Source organism: Nerophis ophidion, linkage group LG07 (genome assembly GCF_033978795.1).
Source record: "Nerophis ophidion isolate RoL-2023_Sa linkage group LG07, RoL_Noph_v1.0, whole genome shotgun sequence".
NCBI lineage: Eukaryota > Metazoa > Chordata > Actinopteri > Syngnathiformes > Syngnathidae > Nerophis > Nerophis ophidion.
This window is the reverse complement of record NC_084617.1, coordinates 69388088-69410678: the sequence shown is the minus strand read 5'-3', so window position 1 is coordinate 69410678 and position 22591 is coordinate 69388088. Positions and strand designations below refer to the sequence as shown.

General features: G+C 41.1%; 1 protein-coding gene across 2 annotated transcripts in view; it reads right to left on the bottom strand.

Annotated features, from left to right (window-relative positions):
- LOC133556752 (citron rho-interacting kinase) overlaps nucleotides 1–22591 on the bottom strand; it is a 152570-nt gene that overhangs the window by 75570 nt on the left and 54409 nt on the right. For both annotated transcript variants that reach the window (XM_061906997.1, XM_061906998.1), the window contains exons 10-16: nucleotides 20154–20249; nucleotides 19940–20056; nucleotides 19652–19761; nucleotides 16976–17150; nucleotides 10139–10336; nucleotides 8466–8519; nucleotides 1414–1611 (exon numbers count right to left, since the gene is read on the bottom strand). In XM_061906997.1, coding sequence (XP_061762981.1) covers nucleotides 1414–1611; nucleotides 8466–8519; nucleotides 10139–10336; nucleotides 16976–17150; nucleotides 19652–19761; nucleotides 19940–20056; nucleotides 20154–20249 — 948 coding nt within the window. The remainder of the gene's footprint in view (nucleotides 1–1413; nucleotides 1612–8465; nucleotides 8520–10138; nucleotides 10337–16975; nucleotides 17151–19651; nucleotides 19762–19939; nucleotides 20057–20153; nucleotides 20250–22591) is intronic.

Sequence of the window (22591 nt, the reverse complement as noted above, 5' to 3'; positions counted from 1 at the left end):
TGGCAATAAATACTGATAAAGTTGAGGAATGCTCATCAAACACTTATTTGGAACATCCCACAGGTGTGCAGGTTAATTGGGAACAGGTGGGTGCCATGATTGGGTATAAAAACAGCTTCCCAAAAAATGCTCAGTCTTTCACAAGAAAGGATGGGGCGAGGTACACCCCTTTGTCCACAACTGCGTGAGCAAATAGTCAAACAGTTTAAGAACAACGTTTCTCAAAGTGCAATTGCAAAAAATTTAGGGATTTCAACATCTACGGTCCATAATATCATCAAAAAGTTCAGAGAATCTGGAGAAATCACTCCACGTAAGCGGCATTGAATGACCGTGACCTTCGATCCCTCAGACGTCACTGTATTAAAAATCGACGTCAATCTCTAAAGGATATCACCACATGGGCTCAGGAACACTTCAGAAAACCACTGTCACAAAATACAGTTTGTCGCTACATCTGTAAGTGCAAGTTAAAGCTCTACTGTGCAAAGCGAAAGCCATTTATCAACAACATCCAGGAACGCCGCCGGCTTCTCTAGGCCCGAGATCATCTAAGATGGACTGAAACAAAGGGGAAAAGGCTTCTGTGGTCTGAGAAATCCACATTTCAAATGGTTTTTGGAAACTGTGGATATTTGTGTCCTCGGAAAGAAAAAGGAAAAGAACCACCTGGATTGTTATAGGCGCAAAGTTCAGAAGCCAGCATCTGTGATGGTATGGGGGTGCATTAGTGCCCAAGGCATGGGTAACTTACACATCTGTGAAGGCACCATTAGTGCTGAAAGGTACATACAGGTTTTGGAACAACATATGCTGCCATTCAAGCAACGTTATCATGGACGCCCCTGCTTATTTCAGCAAGACAATGCCACACCACGTGTTACAACAGCGTGGCTTCATAGTAAAAGAGTGCGGGTACTAGACTGGCCTGCCTGTAGTCCAGACCTGTCTCCCATTGAAAATTTTGAAGCCTAAAATACGACAACAGAGACCCCGGACTGTTGAAGAACCTAAGCAGTAGATCAAGCAAGAATGGGAAAGAATTCCACTTTAAAAGCTCAGTTCCCAAACGTTTATTGAGTGTTGTTATAATAAAAGGTGATGTAACACAGTGGTGAACATGCCCTTTCCCAACTTATTTAGCACGTGTTGCAGCCATGAGATTCTAAGTTTATTATTATTTGCAAAAAAAAAATAAAGTTTATGAGTTTGAACATCAAATATGTTGTCTTTGTAGTGCATTCAACTGAATATGGGTTGAAAAGGATTTGCAAATCATTGTATTCCGTTTATATTTACATCTAACACAATTTCCAAACTCATATGGAAACAGGGTTTGTATTATTGGAGAACAACAATGGTATTACTGCCTCCTACAGGTGTCTCAAAGCAACGACCAAGACAGCGCCTCACCTGTTTTTGGTTGTTTAGGTGCATCTCGCGGTCAGCCACCTCCCGACGCAGCTGGTCCACGTCCTGGCTGAGCTGCAGGCGATCCTCTCTCTCGTCGGAAGCTTCATCCAGCTGCTTGGACAGGTAGAAGTTCTGGCGGTTCAGCTCGGCATTCTCCTGGGTCAGCGAGGTCAGCTGCTCCTCCAGGTCGGTGATCACCTGTCACACCAGTCACAACTTTGGAAATGGCTCAAGACTTGTTCGCTATGCAATGCTTGCGCCGATGCTGAATCCGTGATAACGGTTTAAGTCTGATGGCGGGGAGGCAAATCTTGTATGTTTATTTATGAGCTGTCTGTAATGTTTTGACTTGTGCGTTTTTTTCCCCCCCGAAGGGAGCACACTAACTGCAGTCTCTTTATTCCTGAGGCGTGGTGAAGAAGACAAGAGTGAATAGAAGCTTTGATGATCTGTCATTCAAATCACATCCTCAGCAGTGCTGAGCTGATTACGTTCTGTTCAAAACCAGCTGTAAAGACGGAGGGGATACAGAGAATAAAAAAACAGAGAAGATGCAAGCAGGGTAACACTTTTTTACCATTAATTAGTTGCTTATTAAAGCAACAAAGACTTAATTGAGAGTTATTTGTACACTAGGGGAAGGTTAAGGTGAGGGTTAGGGATACTAATAAGCAATAATTCTGAGGTTATTGAGGGAAGTCTTAGTCAATGGCTTACTGCTTGTATAATAAGGCCATGCAGAATAAGGCATACTTAAAAATGACTAATTAAGAGCCAATATGTTACTAATTTGCATGTAAATAAGCAATTAATTAATGGTGAACATGTAGGGCTGGGCGATATATTGATATACTCGATATATCTCGGGTTTGTCTTTGTGCGATATAGAAAATGACTATATCGCGTTACACTAAAGGCTCTTCTCACTCTTTCTTGTTACAAAAGTCACATACGTGTACGCCCTCGCGGAGCAGAGAGGTAGCGGAATGGGTAACATTAGCTGTGATGCTAGCGGAGCCGTGCGAGTGGTAATACGAGAGAAAGCAGGTGCGAATCTGGTAACAAATGAAGGAAGGATTAATCGTCTGGCGGCGTTTTGGCGTCAAGTGGGACGAGGTCGAACAGACAACCGTAATTTGTCAAGTATGCGGCAAAAGCGTTGCTACAAAAAGTAGCATTACTGTTAATATGTAGCATCATTTGAGAAGTCACCTGCTAGAGAATGAAGAGTGATTACTCCGCATGTCAACATCTCCATTCGGTGCCACACTATCAAAATGCCAATCCAATCCAATCCACTTTATTTATATAGCACATTTAAACAACAATAACGTTTCCAAAGTGCTGCACAGCCATGTTAAAAACAATATTATGCTCCACCAATGACTGAATAAAACAAAAAATGAATAAAAATAAAACCAATAAAAACAATATAAAAAATTTTTTAATTAAAAACTATTTTAAAGGGTAAAATCAATCAAAACAGTAAAATAAAAATCAAAGTGTATAAAAAACACAGAGGACAACACAACTCACGTAGTGTTAAAAGCCAAAAAATAAAAGTGGGTCTTAAGACGAGACTTAAAACACTCCACTGTGGAAGCAGTTTGAGTGTTCCAGAGCTTAGGGCCGACCACAGAGAAGGCCCTGTCTCCCCTGGTCTTAAGTCTGGTCTTGGGCACCACGAGCTGGAGCTGGCTTTCAGACCTCAGAGCGCGCGCAGGAATGTAAATTTGGATGAGGTCCGAGATATATTGAGGTGCCAGTCCATGTAAAGATTTAAAAACAAACAGCAATGTTTTAAAATCAATTCTAAAATGAACAGGGAGCCAGTGCAAACTCTGAAGAATTGGGGTTATATGCTGGCGTTTCCTGGCCCCTGTTAAAAGTCGTGCTGCCGCGTTCTGGACTAACTGCAACCGGGAGAGAGCTTTTTGGCTAATGCCAGCATAAAGTGCATTGCAGTAGTCCAGGCCACTTGAAATAAAAGCATGCACGACTTGTTCAAAAAGGTTAAAAGAGAAAAACGGTTTAACCTTTACTAAAAGACGAAGGTGATAAAAATACGATTTTAAAACGCCATTGACTTGTTTGTCTAGTTTAAATGCCGAGGCAAACATTTCCAGATCAACACCGTATAAAAAAAATAGTCAACAACAAAAGGATATAATGTCCGCAGGAACCTTCCACATAGCGAAGGACGAACACTATTTGATTTCCTATTATGCAGCTCATTTTTATTTGACAGTTATTGAAATATCTTGTGTGACATCATGCACAAAAGTGCACTTTATTTGTTTTAAACTATTGTAGTGACTTTCTGTACAAAAAGTGCACTTTAATTTAGTGTTGTTTTGATATGTCGTCTTAGTGACATCATGCACAAAAGTGCACTCATAGGTTGTTTTAAAATGTTTCTGACAAACTTGCACTTTCTGTTTTGGAAATGACATGAATGTTTGTGCCACTGCTTAATAACTGTTTAATAAATACAGTTTTGGTAAATTTATTTAGTTGTGGTTTCCCTCTCTGCATGAAAGTTTAAAACAAGCATATATTAATGCAGTATGAAGAAGAATGTTTTAATGTAGACACATAGAATCATCATACTGCTGTGATTATATGCATCATTGTTCATTGAAGGCTAAGGCAAAATATGGAGATATATATATCATGACATGGCCCAAAAATATTGAGATATTAAAAAAAGCCATATTGCCCAGCCCTAAACATAACTAATTATAGGTGAATATGTGTTCCCCACACTAAAGTGTTACCACAAGTAGTACTTAAAAATGTTACACTCAGTAGCTAGAAATGTGACACAAGGTGACAATCACCTAGTGACTGGTGAATCACTGACTTATTGACTTTGAATTATTGTGCTCTAATCAATGTTAATACAGGTTGCTAATGAATCAAAAAATAATAATAATAATAATAATGAGGAGGCTACACCGGATAGTTGAACCTCGGATTCAGGAGGAACAGTGTGATTTTTGTCCTGGTCGTGGAACTGTGGACCAGCTCTATACTCTCGGCAGGGTCTTTGAGGGTGCATGGGAGTTTGCCCAACCAGTCTACATGTGCTTTGTGGACTTGGAGAAGGCATTCTACCGTGTACCCCTGGAAGTCCTGTGGGAAGTGCTCAGAGAGTATGGGGTATCGGACTGTCTTATTGTGGCGGTCCGTTCCCTGTATGATCAGTGTCAGAGCTTGGTCCGCATTGCCGGCAGTAAGTCGGACACATTTCCAGTGAGGGTTGGACTCCGCCAAGGCTGTCCTTTGTCACCGATTCTGTTCATAACTTTTAAGGACAGAATTTTTAGGCGCAGTCAAGGCGTTGAGGGTATCAAATCCATCGTTCTCTCCCAGAAAAGGGTGGAGTGCCATCTCCAGGGTTGGGGAGGAGATCTTGCCCCAAGTGGAGGAGTTTGAGTACTCTGAGTCTTGTTCACGAGTGAGGGAAGAGTGGATCGTGAGATCAACAGGTGGATAGGTGCGGCGTCTTCAGTAATGCGGACGCTGTATCGATCCGTTGTGGTGAAGAAGGAGCTGAGCCGGAAGGCAAAGCTCCTGTTTTACCGGTCGAGCTATGTTCCCATCCTCACCTACGGTCATGAACTTTGGGTTATGACCGAAAGGATAAGATCAAGCGGCTGAAATAAGTTTCCTCCGCCCTCCCTTAGAGATAGGGTGAGAAGCTCTGTCATCGGGGTGGAGCTCAAAGTAAAGACGCTGCTCCGCCACATCAAGAGGAGCTGGATGAGGTGGTTTGGACATCTGGTCAGGATGCCACCCGAACGCCTCCCTACGGAGGTGTTTTGGGCATGTCCGACTGGTAGGTGGCCACGGGGAAGACCGAGGACCCGTTGGGAAGACTATGTCTCCCGGCTGGCCTGGGAACGCCTCGGACAAAGTGGCTGGGGAGAGGGAAGCCCTGCCTTCCCTGCTTAGGCTGCTGCCCCCGCGACCCAACCTCAGATAAGCGGAAGAAGATGGTGTTTCAAACACCCAATCAGAGAAAATAAATGTAGTTCTCATTCAGAGCTGGAGCCTAGCCCAGAGGCCGACTACACCTTGGACTGGTCACTATATGGAGATCAAATATTCAAGCATTGTCAGAAAAGTTCTAGTCCTGGTGTCACAAAAGACATATTTTAAATCCGACCCATAAATCGCAAGTTTTTTCCTTTTTGAAGTAATCCCTCTGGAATCTAACACACTTTCCCAGCCTTCTCTGCCACGCTTTATGCACTCCTTTAAGGATTCGCCTGGGATCCCCCGATGCCATCTTGACGTTGTTCACGTCTTCAAAACAGGTCCCCTTGAGACCCAATTGATCTTGGCAACAATTTTTTTTTTTTGTAAATCCCAGTGTGCCAGGACGGGTGAACAGAGAGGTTGTTCTTCTTGGCCAAGAACTGTCGGATGCTAATGACATAAGCAGGCACGTCGTCAGAGTGAAGGAGCCACATGTTGATCTGCCACTACTCTTCTGAATGATGCGTCCATTGCAAGATCTCGTCACAGGGCCAGAACAGCACATCCACAAAGAGATCCTACACAATTTGTTGTGTTCAGTGCACGGGGAAACAGTCAAGATATATATTTTGACCCCAACCCTGGAATGTTTCTGAAAATTCAAGTTCCGATTTTCTCATTCCGATTTATTTTTTTTCTTTTTGGGGTTGGGGGTAGAATAAACCCACGCACCCAATGGGAAAACATGCAAACTCCTCATTGAGAACTGCAAGTGACCCTGTGAGGCCAACCTGTTAGCCAGGACCCCCATGCAGCTATGTCTAATAAAATCTCGCATTAATAACAGATTATGAATTATTTTTTTTAGAAGATGTAGCTGGTCAATTAAAAAAAAGCTCTGCGCTAGATTTGGCCCCGAGGTCACACTTTGCTGTATAATACCATTGACGAGCCAATTGGCAGCTGGATGGAAACTAAAGTAACTACAAAATACTGTGTATATTAGGGGTGTGGGAAAAAATCGATTCGAATTTGAACCGCGATTCTCACGTTGTGCGATTCTTACACTTGCATCGCAGCTCATAAGCTTGACAACACACTGTGTCCAATATTTTCATAAAGATAAAATAAGTCATAATTTTGGTTCGTTTAATAGTTAAAATACATTTACATTATTGCAATCAGTTGATAAAATATTGTCCTTTACAATTATAAAAGCTTTTTGTTTTTTTAAATCTACTTCTCTGCTAGCATGTCAGCAGACTGGGGTAGATCCTGCTGAAATCCTATGTATTAAATGAATACAGAATCGTTTTGAATCGGAAAAATATTGTTTTTGAATCGAGAATCGTGTTGAATTGAAAAAAATCGATTAATGATCTAATCCCGAACCCAAGAATCGATATTCAATCGAATCGTGGGACACCCAAAGATTCACAGCCCTAATATAAATAAATATATATATATATATATATATATATATATATATATATATATATATATATATATATATATGTAGGTGTGGGAAAAATCCCAAGACTACTTCATCTCTACAGAACTGTTTCATGAGGGGTTCCCTAAATCATAAGGAGATTTTTCTGAACAGAGAGGTTGTTCTTCTTGGCCAAGAACTGTCAGATGCTCATGACAGTTCTCCTGATGATAGATGGAACCCCTCATGAAACAGTTCTGTAGAGATGAAGTAGTCTTGTGATTTTTCCCACACATACATATTACGCTCTACCACGGTATCGAGCACTATTCTCTGGATAATCCAATCAAGACATATATATATATATATATATATATATATATATATATATATATATATATATATATATATATATATATACATATATATATATATATATATATATATATATATATATATATATATATATATATATATATATATATATATATATATATGTATCCATCCATCCATCTTCTTCCGCTTATCAGAGGTCGGGTCGCGGAGGTAACAGCCTAAGCAGGAAAACCCAGACTTCCCTCTCCCCAGCCACTTCGTCTATCTCTTCCCGGGGGATCCCGAGGCGTTCCCAGGCCAGCCGGGAGACATAGTCTTCCCAACGTGTCCTGGGTCTTCCCCGTGGCCTCCTACCGGTTGGACGTGCCCTAAACACCTCCTTAGGGAGGCGTTCGGGTGGCATCCTGACCAGATGCCTGAACCACCTCATCTGGCTCTTCTCGATGTGGAGGAGCAGCGGCTTTACTTTGAGTTCCTCCCGGATGGCAGAGCTTCTCACCCTATCTCTAAGGGAGAGCCCCGCCACCCGGTGGAGGAAACTCATTTCGGCCGCTTGTACCCGTGATCTTATCCTTTCGGTCATGACCCAAAGCTCATGACCATAGGTGAGGATGGGAACGTAGATCGACCGGTAAATTGAGAGCTTTGCCTTCCGGCTCAGCTCCTTCTTCACCACAACGGATCGATACAACGTCCGCATTACTGAAGACGGCGCACCGATCCACCTGTCGATCTCACGATCCACTCTTCCCTCACTCGTGAACAAGACTCCTAGGTACTTGAACTCCTCCACTTGGGGCAGGGTCTCCTCCCCAACCCGGAGATGGCACTCCACCCTTTTCCGGGAGAGAACCATGGACGCTTCACACTCGGCTATATATATATATATATATATATATATATATATATATATATATATATATATATATATATATATATATATATATATATATATATATATATATATATATATATATATATATATATATATATATATGTATATATATACAGTATATACATACAGTATATATATGTATGTATCAATCATGGCCAGAAATAATATTGGCACACCTGCATTTCTGTCGGATAATGCACCACTTCTCCTTAAAATTGTTGAAATTACAAATGCTTTGGTATTCACATGTTTCTTTCTTTTCTTTGCATTGGAACAACACAAAACAAACCTGTGCTGGAGCCTATCCCAGCTGCACTTGGGTTGAAGGCGGGGCACGCCACCTCATCACAGGTTCAACATGTACACTGTACTTGGAAACACAGAAAAATCAAGATCAATACTTACTGCACAGCCATCTCTTAAAGCATCATATTTTCTTTGTATCTCCTCTCTGTGTGCCTGACAAGACAAGACAGGGCAGGCGTTAGTTAGCAGCTGGATCACATCTTATAAGTCAGGGGTCACCAAACTTTTTGAAACCAAGAGCTACTTCTTGGGTACTGATTAATGCGAAGGGCTACCAGTTTGATACACACTTAAATAAATTGCCAGAAATAGCCAATTTTCTCAATTTACCTTTAATATATTTTATTTTTAATAATTCATGATATTTATCTTTGTGGAAACACTGATATTCTTAATGATTTCTCACAATAAATATATATAGAAACAGATAAATATCCCCCCAAAAAATGGGTATTTCTGTCCGTCATTCCGTATTACATTTTTTTTTTACTTCTACGGAAGGTTTTTTGTAGCAAATAAATGATGAAAAAAACACTTAATTGAACGGTTTAAAAGAGGAGAAAACACACACAAAAATGAAAATTTAGTTTCGAAACATAGTTTATCCTTATTCTCCTCCACTCTTTAAAATTCAAAATTCAACTGAAAAAAAGAAAAGAAAAACTTGCTAATTCAAATCTTTTTGAAAACATTTTAAAATAATTTATGGAACATCATTAGTAATATTTCCTGATTAAGATTATTTTTAGAATTTTGATGACATGTTTTAAATAGGTTAAAATCCAATCTGCACTTTGTTAGAATATATAACAAATTGAACCAAGCTATATTTCTAACAAAGACAAATCATTATTTCTTCTAGATTTTCCAGAACAAAAATTTTAAAATAAATTCAAAAGACTTTTGAAATAAGATTTAAATTTGATTCCACGGATTTTCTAGATTTGCCAGAATATTTTTTTTTAATTTTAATCATAATAAGTTTGAAGTGAAGTGAAATGAAGTGAAGTAAATTATATTCATATAGCGCTTTTTCTCTAGTGACTCAAAGCGCTTTACATAGTGAAACCCAATATCTAATGTTTACATTTAAACCAGTGTGGGTGGCACTGGGAGCAGGTGGGTAAAGTGTCTTGCCCAAGGACACAACGGCAGTGACTAGGATGGCGGAAGTGGGGATCGAACCTGGAATGCTCAAGTTGCTGGCACGGCTGCTCTACCAACTGAGCTATACCGTGGAAATATTTCACAAATATTCTTTGTCGAAAAAACAGAAGCTAAAATGAAGAAATAAATTAAAGTTTATTTATTATTCTTTACAATAAAAAATATATAAATTTACTTGAACATTGATTTAAATTGTCAGGAAAAAAGAGAAAGGAATTTAAAAGGTAAAAAGCTATATGTGTTTAAAAATCCTAAAATCATTTTTAAGGTTGTATTTTTTCTCTAAAATTGTCTTTCTGAAAGCTATAAGAAGCAAAGTAAAAAAATAAATGAATGTATTTAAACAAGTGAAGACCAAGTCTTTAAAATATTTTCTTGGATTTTAAATTTAAATTCTATTTTAGTTTTGTGTCTCTCTAAGAATTAAAAATGTCGAGCAAAGCGAGACCAGCTTGCTAGTAAATAAGTAAAATTTAAAAAATAGAGGCAGCTCACTGGTAAGTGCTGCTATTTGAGCTATTTTTAGAACAGGCCAGCGGGTGACTCATCTGGTCCTTACGGGCGACCTGCTTGGTGACCCCTGTTATAAGTCACCCATGTCTCACTCTGAGCACAGTGATCTCCTCCTCGGCCTCAGCAGTGGTCTCTTCCAGCTCCGTCTTGGCCTGCTGCAGTTGGCTCTCCAGCGCGCGGCGAGAGGCCTGCAGGTTATTGATCTGAGCTTCACGCTCCTGCAGTGACAGCGTCAGCTCGGTCACCTGCCGCTTGATCTCCAGCTTCTGCTCCTCGTGCTCCAGTCCAATCTACAAACACATACAGAACGTGAGAGGATGGTGATTCATCCAAGACAGAAGTCCAAGGCAATGTGACGCAGTACCTTGTAGGATCTTACATTAAATATTGTTCATTTGGTTATTGATTAACAAAAAAAATGATCCCTCCGTATCATTTATTATATTCACAATTTAAAATCCTCCCTACTGGTATTAAACACCAAAGAGTGGAATTAGTAGAAGATGTGGAAATTATACCTTTGCTTTTTAGTCTTTTTTTTTTAGTCCCAGCCAGGTGCTAAGAGCCTATAAAAAACAACTAATGACCACTTCTTGGTCTGCTACGCCCACATGCCTGCTCAGTGGCCTTGTGGTTGGAGTGTCCGCCCTGAGATTGGTAGTTTAGTGTATGTTTACATTGAATGCAGCGGACCCTTTTTTTAATAAGAAAAAATACAAAATATTCTGATTTATTGAGCTGGACTGACGCAGTGGTGTATCCGGAGACAACCTTTTTTTAACTTACAATATTGCAGCCTTGACTTTTGGCTGATAGCGATATGAAATTGATACAACATTTGCACAAATCATACAAACTTTAATTACTTCTTTTCTGTGTATATTGTAGAAGAGTGATATGCACTGTGTAGTGCATGGGGGTCAAACTGTTTTTCATTGAGGGCCACACCGCAGTTATGGTTGCCCTCAGAAGGATGATTTTATACATTTATACATATACATATATATATACATATACATATATATATATATATATATATATATATATATATATATATATATATATATATATATATATATATATATATGTATATATATATATATATATGTATATGTATATATATATATATATATATATATATATATATATATATATGTATATATATATATATATATATATATGTATATGTATATATATATATATATATATATATATATATATATATATGTAGGTGTGGGAAAAAATCACAAGACTACTTCATCTCTACAGAACTGTTTCATGAGGGGTTCCCTCAATCATCTCCTGATGATTGAGGGAACCCCTCATGAAACAGTTCTGTAGAGATGAAGTAGTCTTGTGATTTTTTCCCACACCTACATATTGCGCTCTACCACGGTATCGAGCACTATTCTCTGGATAATCCAATCAAGACATATATATATATATATATATATATATATATATATATATATATATATATATATATATATATATATATATATATATATATATATATATATATATATATATATACATATACATACATATATATATATATAGATATATATATATATATATAGACATACATATATACATATACATAAGTATGTCTACATATACATATATACATAGAGATATATATATATACATATATACATACATATATACTGTATATACATATACATACATATATACTGTATATACATATACATACATATATATATACATACATATATACATATAGAAATACATATATACTGTATATACATATACATACATACACATATATACACATACATACATTTATATACATACATATACATACATACATGTACATACATATACATCCATACATATATATATATATATATATATATATATATATATATATATATATACACATACATACATTCATATACATACATATATATATATATACATACATACATTCATTCATACATACATACATACATACATACTGTACATACATACATACATATATTTTTTTACCTAAGCTGTAAAAAAATTACATACATATACATATATACATACACATACATACATACATCTATATACATCTTTGTGTATATATATATGTATGTATATATATGTATATACATACATGTGTATATATATATATATACAATACATAGATACATAGGTACATATACATACATACATACGAACATACATAGATACATACATACATTAACAATATATTTTTTACATAAGATGTAAAAAATGTTTTTTACTTTTCCTTTAAAAACTTGCAGCTCAGTCACCGGAATTTTACAGTAAAAGCAGTTTTTTTTTTTTTACAGCATATGAAACAATTTAATACCTGGAATGGAATAGAGAAACAATACCATTGTTTTTAGCAGAAAAATTCAAGCAACAGAGCTGCCAGTTTTTGTTTTTACCATAACATTTAGGTTTTTTTTAAATGTTTTTGTTGTGATCCGATGGTCGGATCATCACCATATTATTATTTTTGTTCCATTTTTATATCACTCTGCGGTTTGACATACTTAGTTCCTGTTTCGTTCGTTTCCATGGTCACTCATTAGTTTCAGCTGCTACTCTCTTTTCCAGCACACCTGTCTTTACTAATCACCACCTGTTTATAAGCCAGCGTTTTCTGTTCACTGTTTGTCGGATCTTAGTTTGTTCACATACATCTGTTTACGACTTGTCTCTCACTCTCGTTTTCGCTAGCTCTCACGCTAAGCTTTATTTTTATTCCTAGCTTTCACGCTAGTTGTTTTGTATTTCCTTTTGTGTGCCCTTGGGTTTCAGTTTGTTTGTCCTAGCTTTCCATGCTAGCGCTTTTATTTGCCTTTTCTATTTGTATCAGTGTTTTTGTTCATAGCTCCTTGTGTTTAATAAATCCCTTAGTTCTTACCTTTTTGCTGTGTTCTTGCTGACGCATCCACGGAGGACCGAATCCTGCATTACAATGCCACACAAGCGTAACAGTAAGATCCGACCAAAGAATGGTTCCTTCGCGTCTGGCAACCACGAGGACGCCTTCGATGAAGGTACATGGATTGTGTTTCGGGCGATGGAGGCAGAGACTCTCCGATGCAACCCGGATGAAAGTATCATGTGGGGTCCGGATGGAACCCTGATCCCCATCGATGTTTCCCGGTCCGGTGAGTTTCCCTCCCGCAGCGCTCGCGCTCGTCCGCGTAGGCGGAAGCCGCGAACGATGGCTTCGTCCCGTGACAGTGACTTTCCCACTCCATGCCTCCCTCCTCATAAACACAGCAACCTACAGTCCGCATACAAAACCCCTACACCATTGTTTGGGGACCCAATAACACACTTTGCTAACAGTTTTACCGACTGGGCAAATTCTCAACTTGTGTCCCGCGCAGATGACGTCATTTCGTCGACGCCTCCCGGTAACGCAAACCCGTCCTCCGTTGATGACATCATCAATGAGGAATTTTTTTTGAAAGATTCTCTTTCTCATCCATTTTCAAATGACAATAACATTAATAATAAAATACAGAATTTCCAGGACATTTTTGCTTTTTATTATTCTGGTAAATCCCAACCATCTGCTTTTTCAACTCCACCTGTAAAACCTCATTCCCAGCCCAAGTCCAAGGTTTTTTCTCCCTTTTCAAAGGGACACTCTGGACAATATAGAGGGGAGGAGTCTGCCCGCCTCCAAACCTCCCACCACCCTCCCTTATGGTCAGTCCCTGACCACAGGGAACGGGTCTGGGATTCCCGTCTGGAGGGGGGGGCTATGGCCTATAGCTGTGTTGCGGAGGTAGCGCAGACGCTACCATTTCTTAAAACTGTCAAACCGCAACCTCCAATGAGGCCACCCTTACCTGTTTTTCGGCCCGTTAAACCGCTAGCTCCTCCTAGGCCGCCGCCACCTGTATTCCGCTTAGCTCTTCCTCGTAGACCTCCTCCACCTGTGTTTCCCCCGGCCAAGTCTCAACGGCCTTGTAGACCTCCTCCACCTGTTTTTCCCCCGGCCAAGTCTCAACGGCCTTGTAGACCTCCTCCACCTGTGTTTCCCCCGGTCAAATCACAACGACCAAGTAGACCTCCTCCACCGGTGTTCAGACTTGCGAGGTCATTACCTCCAGCACGTCCTCCACCACCGATGTTCGGCACTGTCCCTAACCTGGTTTTTACACCAAAAGTAGACTCTCGCCTGGTTTTCACACCAGAAGAGGTTCCTAACCTTGTTCCCACACCAGCTTCGGTCTCTCGCCTGGTTCACACACCAGCACCGAATCCTAGTCTGGTTCTCACGCCAGCAATCGACTCTTTCCTGGTCCTCGCACCAGCACCTGTTCCTAAGCTGGAACCCACTCCAGCACCAGCCTTAAAGCTGGAACCCAGTCCAGCATTAGCTCCAAAGCTGGAGCCCACTCTATCACCAGCTCCAGAGCTGGAGCCCACTCCAGCACCAGCTCCAAAGCTGGAGTTCGCACCAGCTCTTAAGTTGGAACCCACTCCAACACCTGCGTCGACAACTGCGGTTTCCACGCCGACTACTACGCCTTCTTCCACGACGCCGACTACTACGCCTTCTTCCACGACGGCGACGACTACGCCGACCTCCACGACGGCGACGACTACGCCAGACTCCACGACGCCGCCTTCTTCGGCTGCAGCACCTGCACCTCGGCTGCAGCACCTGCACCTCGGCTGCAGCCAACGCCTCCTCCTCGGCTGAAGCCAGCGCCTGCTCCTCGGCTGAAGCCAGCGCCTGCTCCTCGGCTGAAGCCAGCGCCTGCTCCTCGGCTGAAGCCAGCGCCTGCTCCTCGGCTGAAGCCAGCGCCTGCTCCTCGGCTGAAGCCAGCGCCTGCTCCTCGGCTGAAGCCAGCGCCTGCTCCTCGACTGAAGCCTGCGCCTGCTCCTCGACTGAAGCCTGCGCCTGCTCCTCGGCTGAAGCCTGCGCCTGCTCCTCCGCCGGCCTCTGCACCTGCTCCTCGGCTGAAGCCTGCGCCTGCTCCTCCGCCGGCCTCTGCACCTGCTTCGGCTGCAGCCCCCGCACCTTCGTCTGCTGCTGCCAAGCCTCCTCCACGTCTGCCACAGGTGTGGCCTCTGCGAGGTCGTCCGCCTCGCCGTGCACCTCATCCTGCAAGGCGGCCACTGATGTGGCCTTTTCAAGGTCGGCCGCCAAAACTTTTTCGGCAGCGGCGTTCCATCCGCCGCCGCCACATTGCTATTCCTCGGTGGATTCGGAGACACGCGACCTGGTGACCCTCCGCCGTGACCTCCCTCCGCCCTCCCTTCTTCTGCGGATTTTCTTGTTGTGGGGAGGGGGTTCTAGTTTTTCTTTGCATTCTTTGTTGTATTTTTTTTTGGACATCTGGTATCTGTCTCTTTTGGGGGGGGATACTGTTGTGATCCGATGGTCGGATCATCACCATATTATTATTTTTGTTCCATTTTTATATCACTCTGCGGTTTGACATACTTAGTTCCTGTTTCGTTCGTTTCCATGGTCACTCATTAGTTTCAGCTGCTACTCTCTTTTCCAGCACACCTGTCTTTACTAATCACCACCTGTTTATAAGCCAGCGTTTTCTGTTCACTGTTTGTCGGATCTTAGTTTGTTCACATACATCTGTTTACGACTTGTCTCTCACTCTCGTTTTCGCTAGCTCTCACGCTAAGCTTTATTTTTATTCCTAGCTTTCACGCTAGTTGTTTTGTATTTCCTTTTGTGTGCCCTTGGGTTTCAGTTTGTTTGTCCTAGCTTTCCATGCTAGCGCTTTTATTTGCCTTTTCTATTTGTATCAGTGTTTTTGTTCATAGCTCCTTGTGTTTAATAAATCCCTTAGTTCTTACCTTTTTGCTGTGTTCTTGCTGACGCATCCACGGAGGACCGAATCCTGCATTACAATGCCACACAAGCGTAACAGTTTTGTTTGTTTGCTTTTTATGTTTCATTGTCTTTGCTGTATATGGAAAAAAACAGTCCCAAAGTTAATTTTACGGTAAAAAACTCAGTTGGCATAATTTTAACGTAAAAATCTATTGTCAATTTTTACAATCTGCAATTTGATTACTAATTTGTTTTGAAATCAAAAGTCAAGCAGATATTTAAGTAGCGTATTTATTTTTATTTCAACAAAAAATATTTTTTGGAATAAACGATAATATGTGGTGATAATATTGAATTTGAAAAAGATATGTGTGAGGAGGCGCAGCCGGCGAACGAGCAGCAGGGCGGGGGACGCTGGGCCCCGGCCCAAGATGGTGGCGAGGAGGCGGAGAATGCGGCTGAATGGAGAGGCGGGGCGTGCAGGGAGCAACGCCGCAATCATGAGCAGGTGTGTGGATCGCGCACCAGAACACAATTAACTCATCTCCTCATGCTGTATAAAAGGGGAGAAGGAGGAGAGATCGGGGCAGAAGGAGTAGGACAGCCGGCCACAGCGACCGAGAAGCAAGAGAGAGCAAAACACGAGAGACGGAGACGCGGCCGACTAAAGAGCGAACCGGAGAGCGAGAAATGCTCAAAAGACTGCCTTTATTGAAAAATAAAAGAGTCAAACCTGCTCGACAAGCATGTCCTTCCTGGGTGGTCAGTGGAACCCGAGCGACGACGGCAAAGGTCGTTCACAATATGCAATTGCATGCAGTGCATGGTTTTTGACGTCAAAAGGGAAAGAACATATATTTGGTAAGATAAGATTAAGCATTTTATTAACGGATATTATTCACCCGGCTTTCGCGGGCCACATAAAATAATGTGGCGGGCCAGATTTGGCCCCCGGGCCTTGACTTTGACACACAGGGTGTAGAGTATAGGCATGTTTTCATCATTTGCATTAATCACAAAAAGGATTGCCCTATTTTAAGTTTGTTCACAATAAAATATATCTCTCTGTCTAGAAAACAAACAATACATTGGCAGAAAACAAGCTAGTAAGGAATGTCTTACAAACCTCTCTGAGCCGGGTTTCCAGCTCCAGCAGCCGACACTTATGGCTTTGCTCTTGTTGACTTGTTTTTTCTAGATGCTCCTCCAGTTTGGCGTTCTGCGCCTCCAACTTCCCGGCCTGAGACTCCAGGTAGAATTTTTGCTGACGGAGCTCTGAGATCATCTCTTCCTGGGCTTTCCTGCAATGACCACATGTTAGCAGGTGCGGAAAAAACTCAGTAAGAAGCGAGGCAACTTAGCAACATGATGTTCTACAAAGTCTGTGTGTGTGTATGTGTGTGTGTGTGTGTGTGTGTGTGTGTGTGTCTGGGGGGGTCAAAAGTTTACACATATTGATCATAAGGAACTAGGGCTGGGCGATATATATCGATATATATCGATATACTCGATATATCGCGGATTTGTCTCTGTGCGATATAGAAAATGACTATATCGTGATATTGGAGTATACGTTCTCACGCAGTTGTTTTTAGCTGCGGGCATTAAACTACAGGCTCTCCCCACTTCTTCTTGTGTCTCCTTCTCACAGACATAAAACAAACGCACTTTCTTACATACGTCACATACGTATACGCCCTAGCGGAGCAGAGAGGTAGCAGCATGGGTAACATTAGCTGTGATGCTAGCGGAGCCGTGCGAGTGGTAATACGAGAGAAAGAAGGTGCAAATGTGGTAACAATGAAGAAAGAATTAATTCCCAAGAAAAACAGCAGGGGGTCCACCGTCTGGCGGTGGTTTGGTTTCAAGTGGGAATATGTCGAACAGACAACAGTAATTTGTCAAGTTTGGAGCAAAAGCGTTGCTACAAAAAGTAGCATCACTGCTAATATGTAGCATCATTTGAAAAGTCTGGGCCATTATTTTAACTCGGGGGGCCAAATAAAGAGAAAAAAAATTGGTCTGGGGACCAGTATATCTATTTTTAGGAAAATTAATACAAAACCTCACAATAAAGTCTGATTGAATGTTAAAAATGTTATGACCATTTTTAATATTTTTTTTAAGAATTTTTTTGTTTTTCTATAAACGATAAAACCCTAAATATTGAAAACATATAAACGTCACAGCCCTTCTCAATCGACATTTTTTACAATCAAGCCAAATGCAACAAACACAGTGAAATACAAACTCTGTTTCCATATGAGTTGGGAAATTGTGTTAGTTGTAAATATAAACGGAATACAATGATTTGCAAATCCTTTTCAACCCATATTCAGTTGACTATGCTACAAAGACAACATATTTGATGTTCAAATTGCTAAAAAAAAATTGTTTGCAAATAATCATTAACTTTAGAATTTAATGCCAGCAACACATGATAAAGAAGTTGGGAAAGGTGGCAATAAATACTGATAAAGTTGAGGAATGCTCATCAAACACTTATTTGGAACACCCCACAGGTGTGCAGGCTAATTGGGAACAGGTGGGTGCCATGATTGGGTATAAAAACAGCTTCCAAAAAATGCTCAGTCTTGTGCACAACTGCGTGAGCAAATAGTCAAACAGTTTAAGAACAACGTTTCTCAAAGTGCAATTGCAAGAAATTTAGGGATTTCAACATCTACGGTCCATAAAATCATCAAAAGGTTCAGAGAATCTGGAGAAATCCCTCCACGTAAGCGGCATGGCCGGAAACCAACATTGAATGACCGTGACCTTCGATCCCTCAGACGGCACTGTATCAAAAACCAACATCAATCTCTAAAGGATATCACCACATGGGTTCAGGAACACTTCAGAGAACCACTCTCAATAAATACAGTTCGTCGTTACATCTGTAAGTGCAAGTTAAAGCTCTACTATGCAAAGCGAAAGCCATTTATCAACAACATCCAGAATCGCCGCCGGCTTCTCTGGGCCCGAGATCATCTAAGATGGACTGATGCAAAGTGGAAAAGTGTTCTGTGGTCTGACGAGTCCACATTTCAAATTGTTTTTGGAAATATTCGACATCGTGTCATCTGGACCACAGGGGAAGCGAACCATCCAGACTGTTATCAACGCAAAGTTTAAAAGCCAGCATCTGTGATGGTATGGGGGTGCATTAGTGCCCAAGGCATGGGTCACTTACACATCTGTGAAGGCACCATTAATGCTGAAAGGTACATACAGGTTTTGGCTGCCATCTAAGCGCCGTCTTTTTCATGGACGCCCCTGCTTATTTCAGCAAGACAATGCCAAGCCACATTCAGCACGTGTTACAACAGCGTGGCTTCGTACAAAAAGAATGCGGGTACTTTCCAAGCCCGCCTGCAGTACAGTCTCCCATCGAAAATGTGTGGTGCATTATGAAGCGTAAAATACGACAGCGGAGACCCCGGACTGTTGAACGACTGAAGCTCTACATAAAACAAGAATGGAAAATAATTCCAGTTTCAAAGCTTCAACAATTAGTTTCCTCAGTTCCCAAACGTTTATTGAGTGTTGTTAAAAGAAAAGGTGATGTAACACAGTGGTGAACATGCCCTTTCCCAACTACTTTGGCACATGTTAGTTAATTATTATTTGCAAAAAAAAAATAATGTTTTAGAGTTTGAACATCAAATATCTCGTCTTTGTAGTGCATTCAACTGAATATGGCTTGAAAAGGATTTGCAAATCATTGTATTCCGTTTATTTTTACATCTAACACAATTTCCCAACTCATATGGAAACGGGGTTTGTAGTATAAAGGACTTACATGTTCTTCTGGGTGTAGATGCTGCTGTTGGCTGCCAGTTTGTTGGCCTCAGACAGCTCAGCAATTCTCTGCTCCAGGCTGTTCATCTTAGAATCCATTGCATTTATGGTCTGCAGGGGGAGGGGGGGGGAAATACCAACATCATCTGAAATAATAACTGTCACCTTCATGCAATTGATGTCTCAGGTAAACAGTTTTGCCGGTTTTACGATAACCAAAACAAAACATCTAGGTCAGTGTGATTAATGTGAAAATATGCCTGAAATAGTGTCCCTTCCTCGCGCTTACCGCCTTCTGTTCACTGATGATGCTGCACTTCTCCCGCACCTCCTCCTCATATTTACTCTGACTGGACTCCAGCATTTCTTTATCGGCCATGTCCGCCTTCATCTGAGATTCCAACACCTCCGAGCCACAAAAGCAGGATATCGCTCAAACAATCCATGATGAAAGCAAGACTCTCGTCGTTGCGTGCATCTGAGCATATATCGGCATGTTTCACCTTGATCTTATCGTCATAGAGCTTCTCCTTCTGCTTGAGATGTGTATCCAGCCGCTGTGCTGTGGCTTGGGACTCCCGCAGACATTCCTCAAGTTCCTACATGAAACACACGGTGCGTATTAGACATGCCTATTTACATTTTTAAAGTACCGGTGATTGTCACACACACTTTAAGTATGGTGAAATTTGTCCTCTGCGTTTGACCCATCTCATTTTTCTCCCCCTGGGAGGTGAGAGGAGCAGTGAGCAGCAGCGGTGGCCACGCCCGGGAATCATTTTTAGTGATTTAACCCCCCAATTTCAACCCTTGATGCTGAGTGCCAAGCAGGGAGTTAATGGGTCCCATTTTTATAGTATTTGGTATGACTAACGACCTACCGATCTCAGGGCGGACACTCTAACCCAGACCTGGGCAAATTAAGATGTGGCCTGTTGAGCTTTTCAATCTGGCCCACCGGACATTCCCAAATCATTTTATTTAGATCTTTAAGATGAAAACTTTAGCTGCCATTATGATGTGCAGTCATGTTTTCTAATGACCGGAAGTCTTCAACTATACAAAGTATTTCAATGGTTGGAATCGGTGCTTATGGATGATATACCTTTGCTCTGATTAGGGGGTACTTGAATTAAATATAAGTTCACAGGGGGTACATCACTGAAAAAAGGTTGAGAACTATGGTCATCTAATTAGTAACTATGGGTGTTGTGGAGAAGCGGAGCCGGCAATCCGACAGCGAGGCAGGGCACACCGTAGCCCAGCCCAAGATGGCGGCGAACGACGCCGCAATCAAGACCAGGTGCGTGGATGGCGCAACTGGGGACAATTGAGTAATCCTCTCGCACTATATAAAAGGGCGACAGCCGTGAACGTCAGAGAGAGAGGCGGAGAGACGAGAAGGAGCCAGAGGGAAGCTTACGCTGAGAGAGAGAGAGACTGAGAGCGCAAGAGAGGCGACGACGCCCGAAGCAGAAAGGCAAGCGGTTGACTGAGCAGCTGAAAAGCAAGCTTTATTGAAAAATAAAGAAGTCTAAACGTTCCGCCGCTATGTCCTTCCTTGACGGTCCTTGGAACCCGCAGGACGGCTTGAGAAGTCTGTCACAGTCTTCTCATTAGTTACTATGGTCATCTACGTCAGTGGTTCTCAACCTTTTTTCAGTGATGTACCCCCTGTGAACATATATTTAATTCAAGTACCCCCTAATCAGAGTAAAGCATTTTTGGTTGAAAAAAAGAGATAAAGAAGTAAAATACAGCACTATGTCATCAGTTTCTGATTTATTAAAATGTATAACGGTGCAAAATATTGCTCATTTGTAGTGGTCTTTCTTGTACTTTTTGGAAAAAAAGATGTAAAAGTAACAAAAAACTTGTTGAAAAATAAACAAGTGATTCATCCATCCATCCACTTTCTGCCGCTTATTCCCTTTGGTGCCTATCACAGCTACAATCGGGCGCAAGGCGGAGTACACCCTGGACAAGTCGCCACCTAATCGCAGACAAGTGATTCAATTATAAATAAAGATTTCTACACATAGAAGTAATCATCAACTTAAAGTGCCCTCTTTGGGGATTGTAATAGAGATCCATTTGGATTCATGAACTTAATTTTAAACATTTCTTCACAAAAAAAGAAATCTTTAACATCAATATTTATGGAACATGTCCACAAAAAATCTAGCTGTCAACACTGAATATTGCATTGTTATGTATTTTTTTCACAGTATATGAACTTACATTCATATTTTGTTGAAGTATTATTCAATACATATATTTATAAAGGACTTTTGAATTGTTGCTATTTCTATAATATCTTAAAAAAAATCTCACATTCCCCTTGGCATACCTTCAAGTACCCCCAGGGGTACGCGTACCCCAATTTGAAAACCACTGATCTACGTCACAACAACTCAGACGAGGCACCAAGCAGTGTGGGTGGGAAGCGTTTCCACGGACGCGGAAGGAGATTTTCACAACAAAAAGTTCTAAAGCTCGGTGATATATAGAATAGAATAGAATAAGAAAGTACTTTGTTGATCCCTGGGGGAAATTCAGCAAATGTCAGATACTTTATATCGTAGGTGTCACGCTTATGGATCATGTTTTGTTTTGGTCAGGTTCGGTTTTGTTTTTCGGACACTCAGTTTCTGTTTTGCACTTCCTGGTTTGTTTTCGTTACCATGCTCATTAGTTTCAGCTGTCATGTCACGCACCTGTTCAATCACTGATTATGTCACTGCTAAATAGCAGTGACATAATCAGTCACGCCCTCGATCACCTGCTACGCACCTTGATATCCATGCTGCTTTTCTTATACCCTTGTCAGAGTAAGTTTTCTTGCTATTTATGCCACTGTGCAAGTTTTTGTTTCATGTTTATAGTTTTTGTTTTATAGCCCAGTTTTTGTACCCCCATTGTGCGCGCCTTTGGTTTGTTC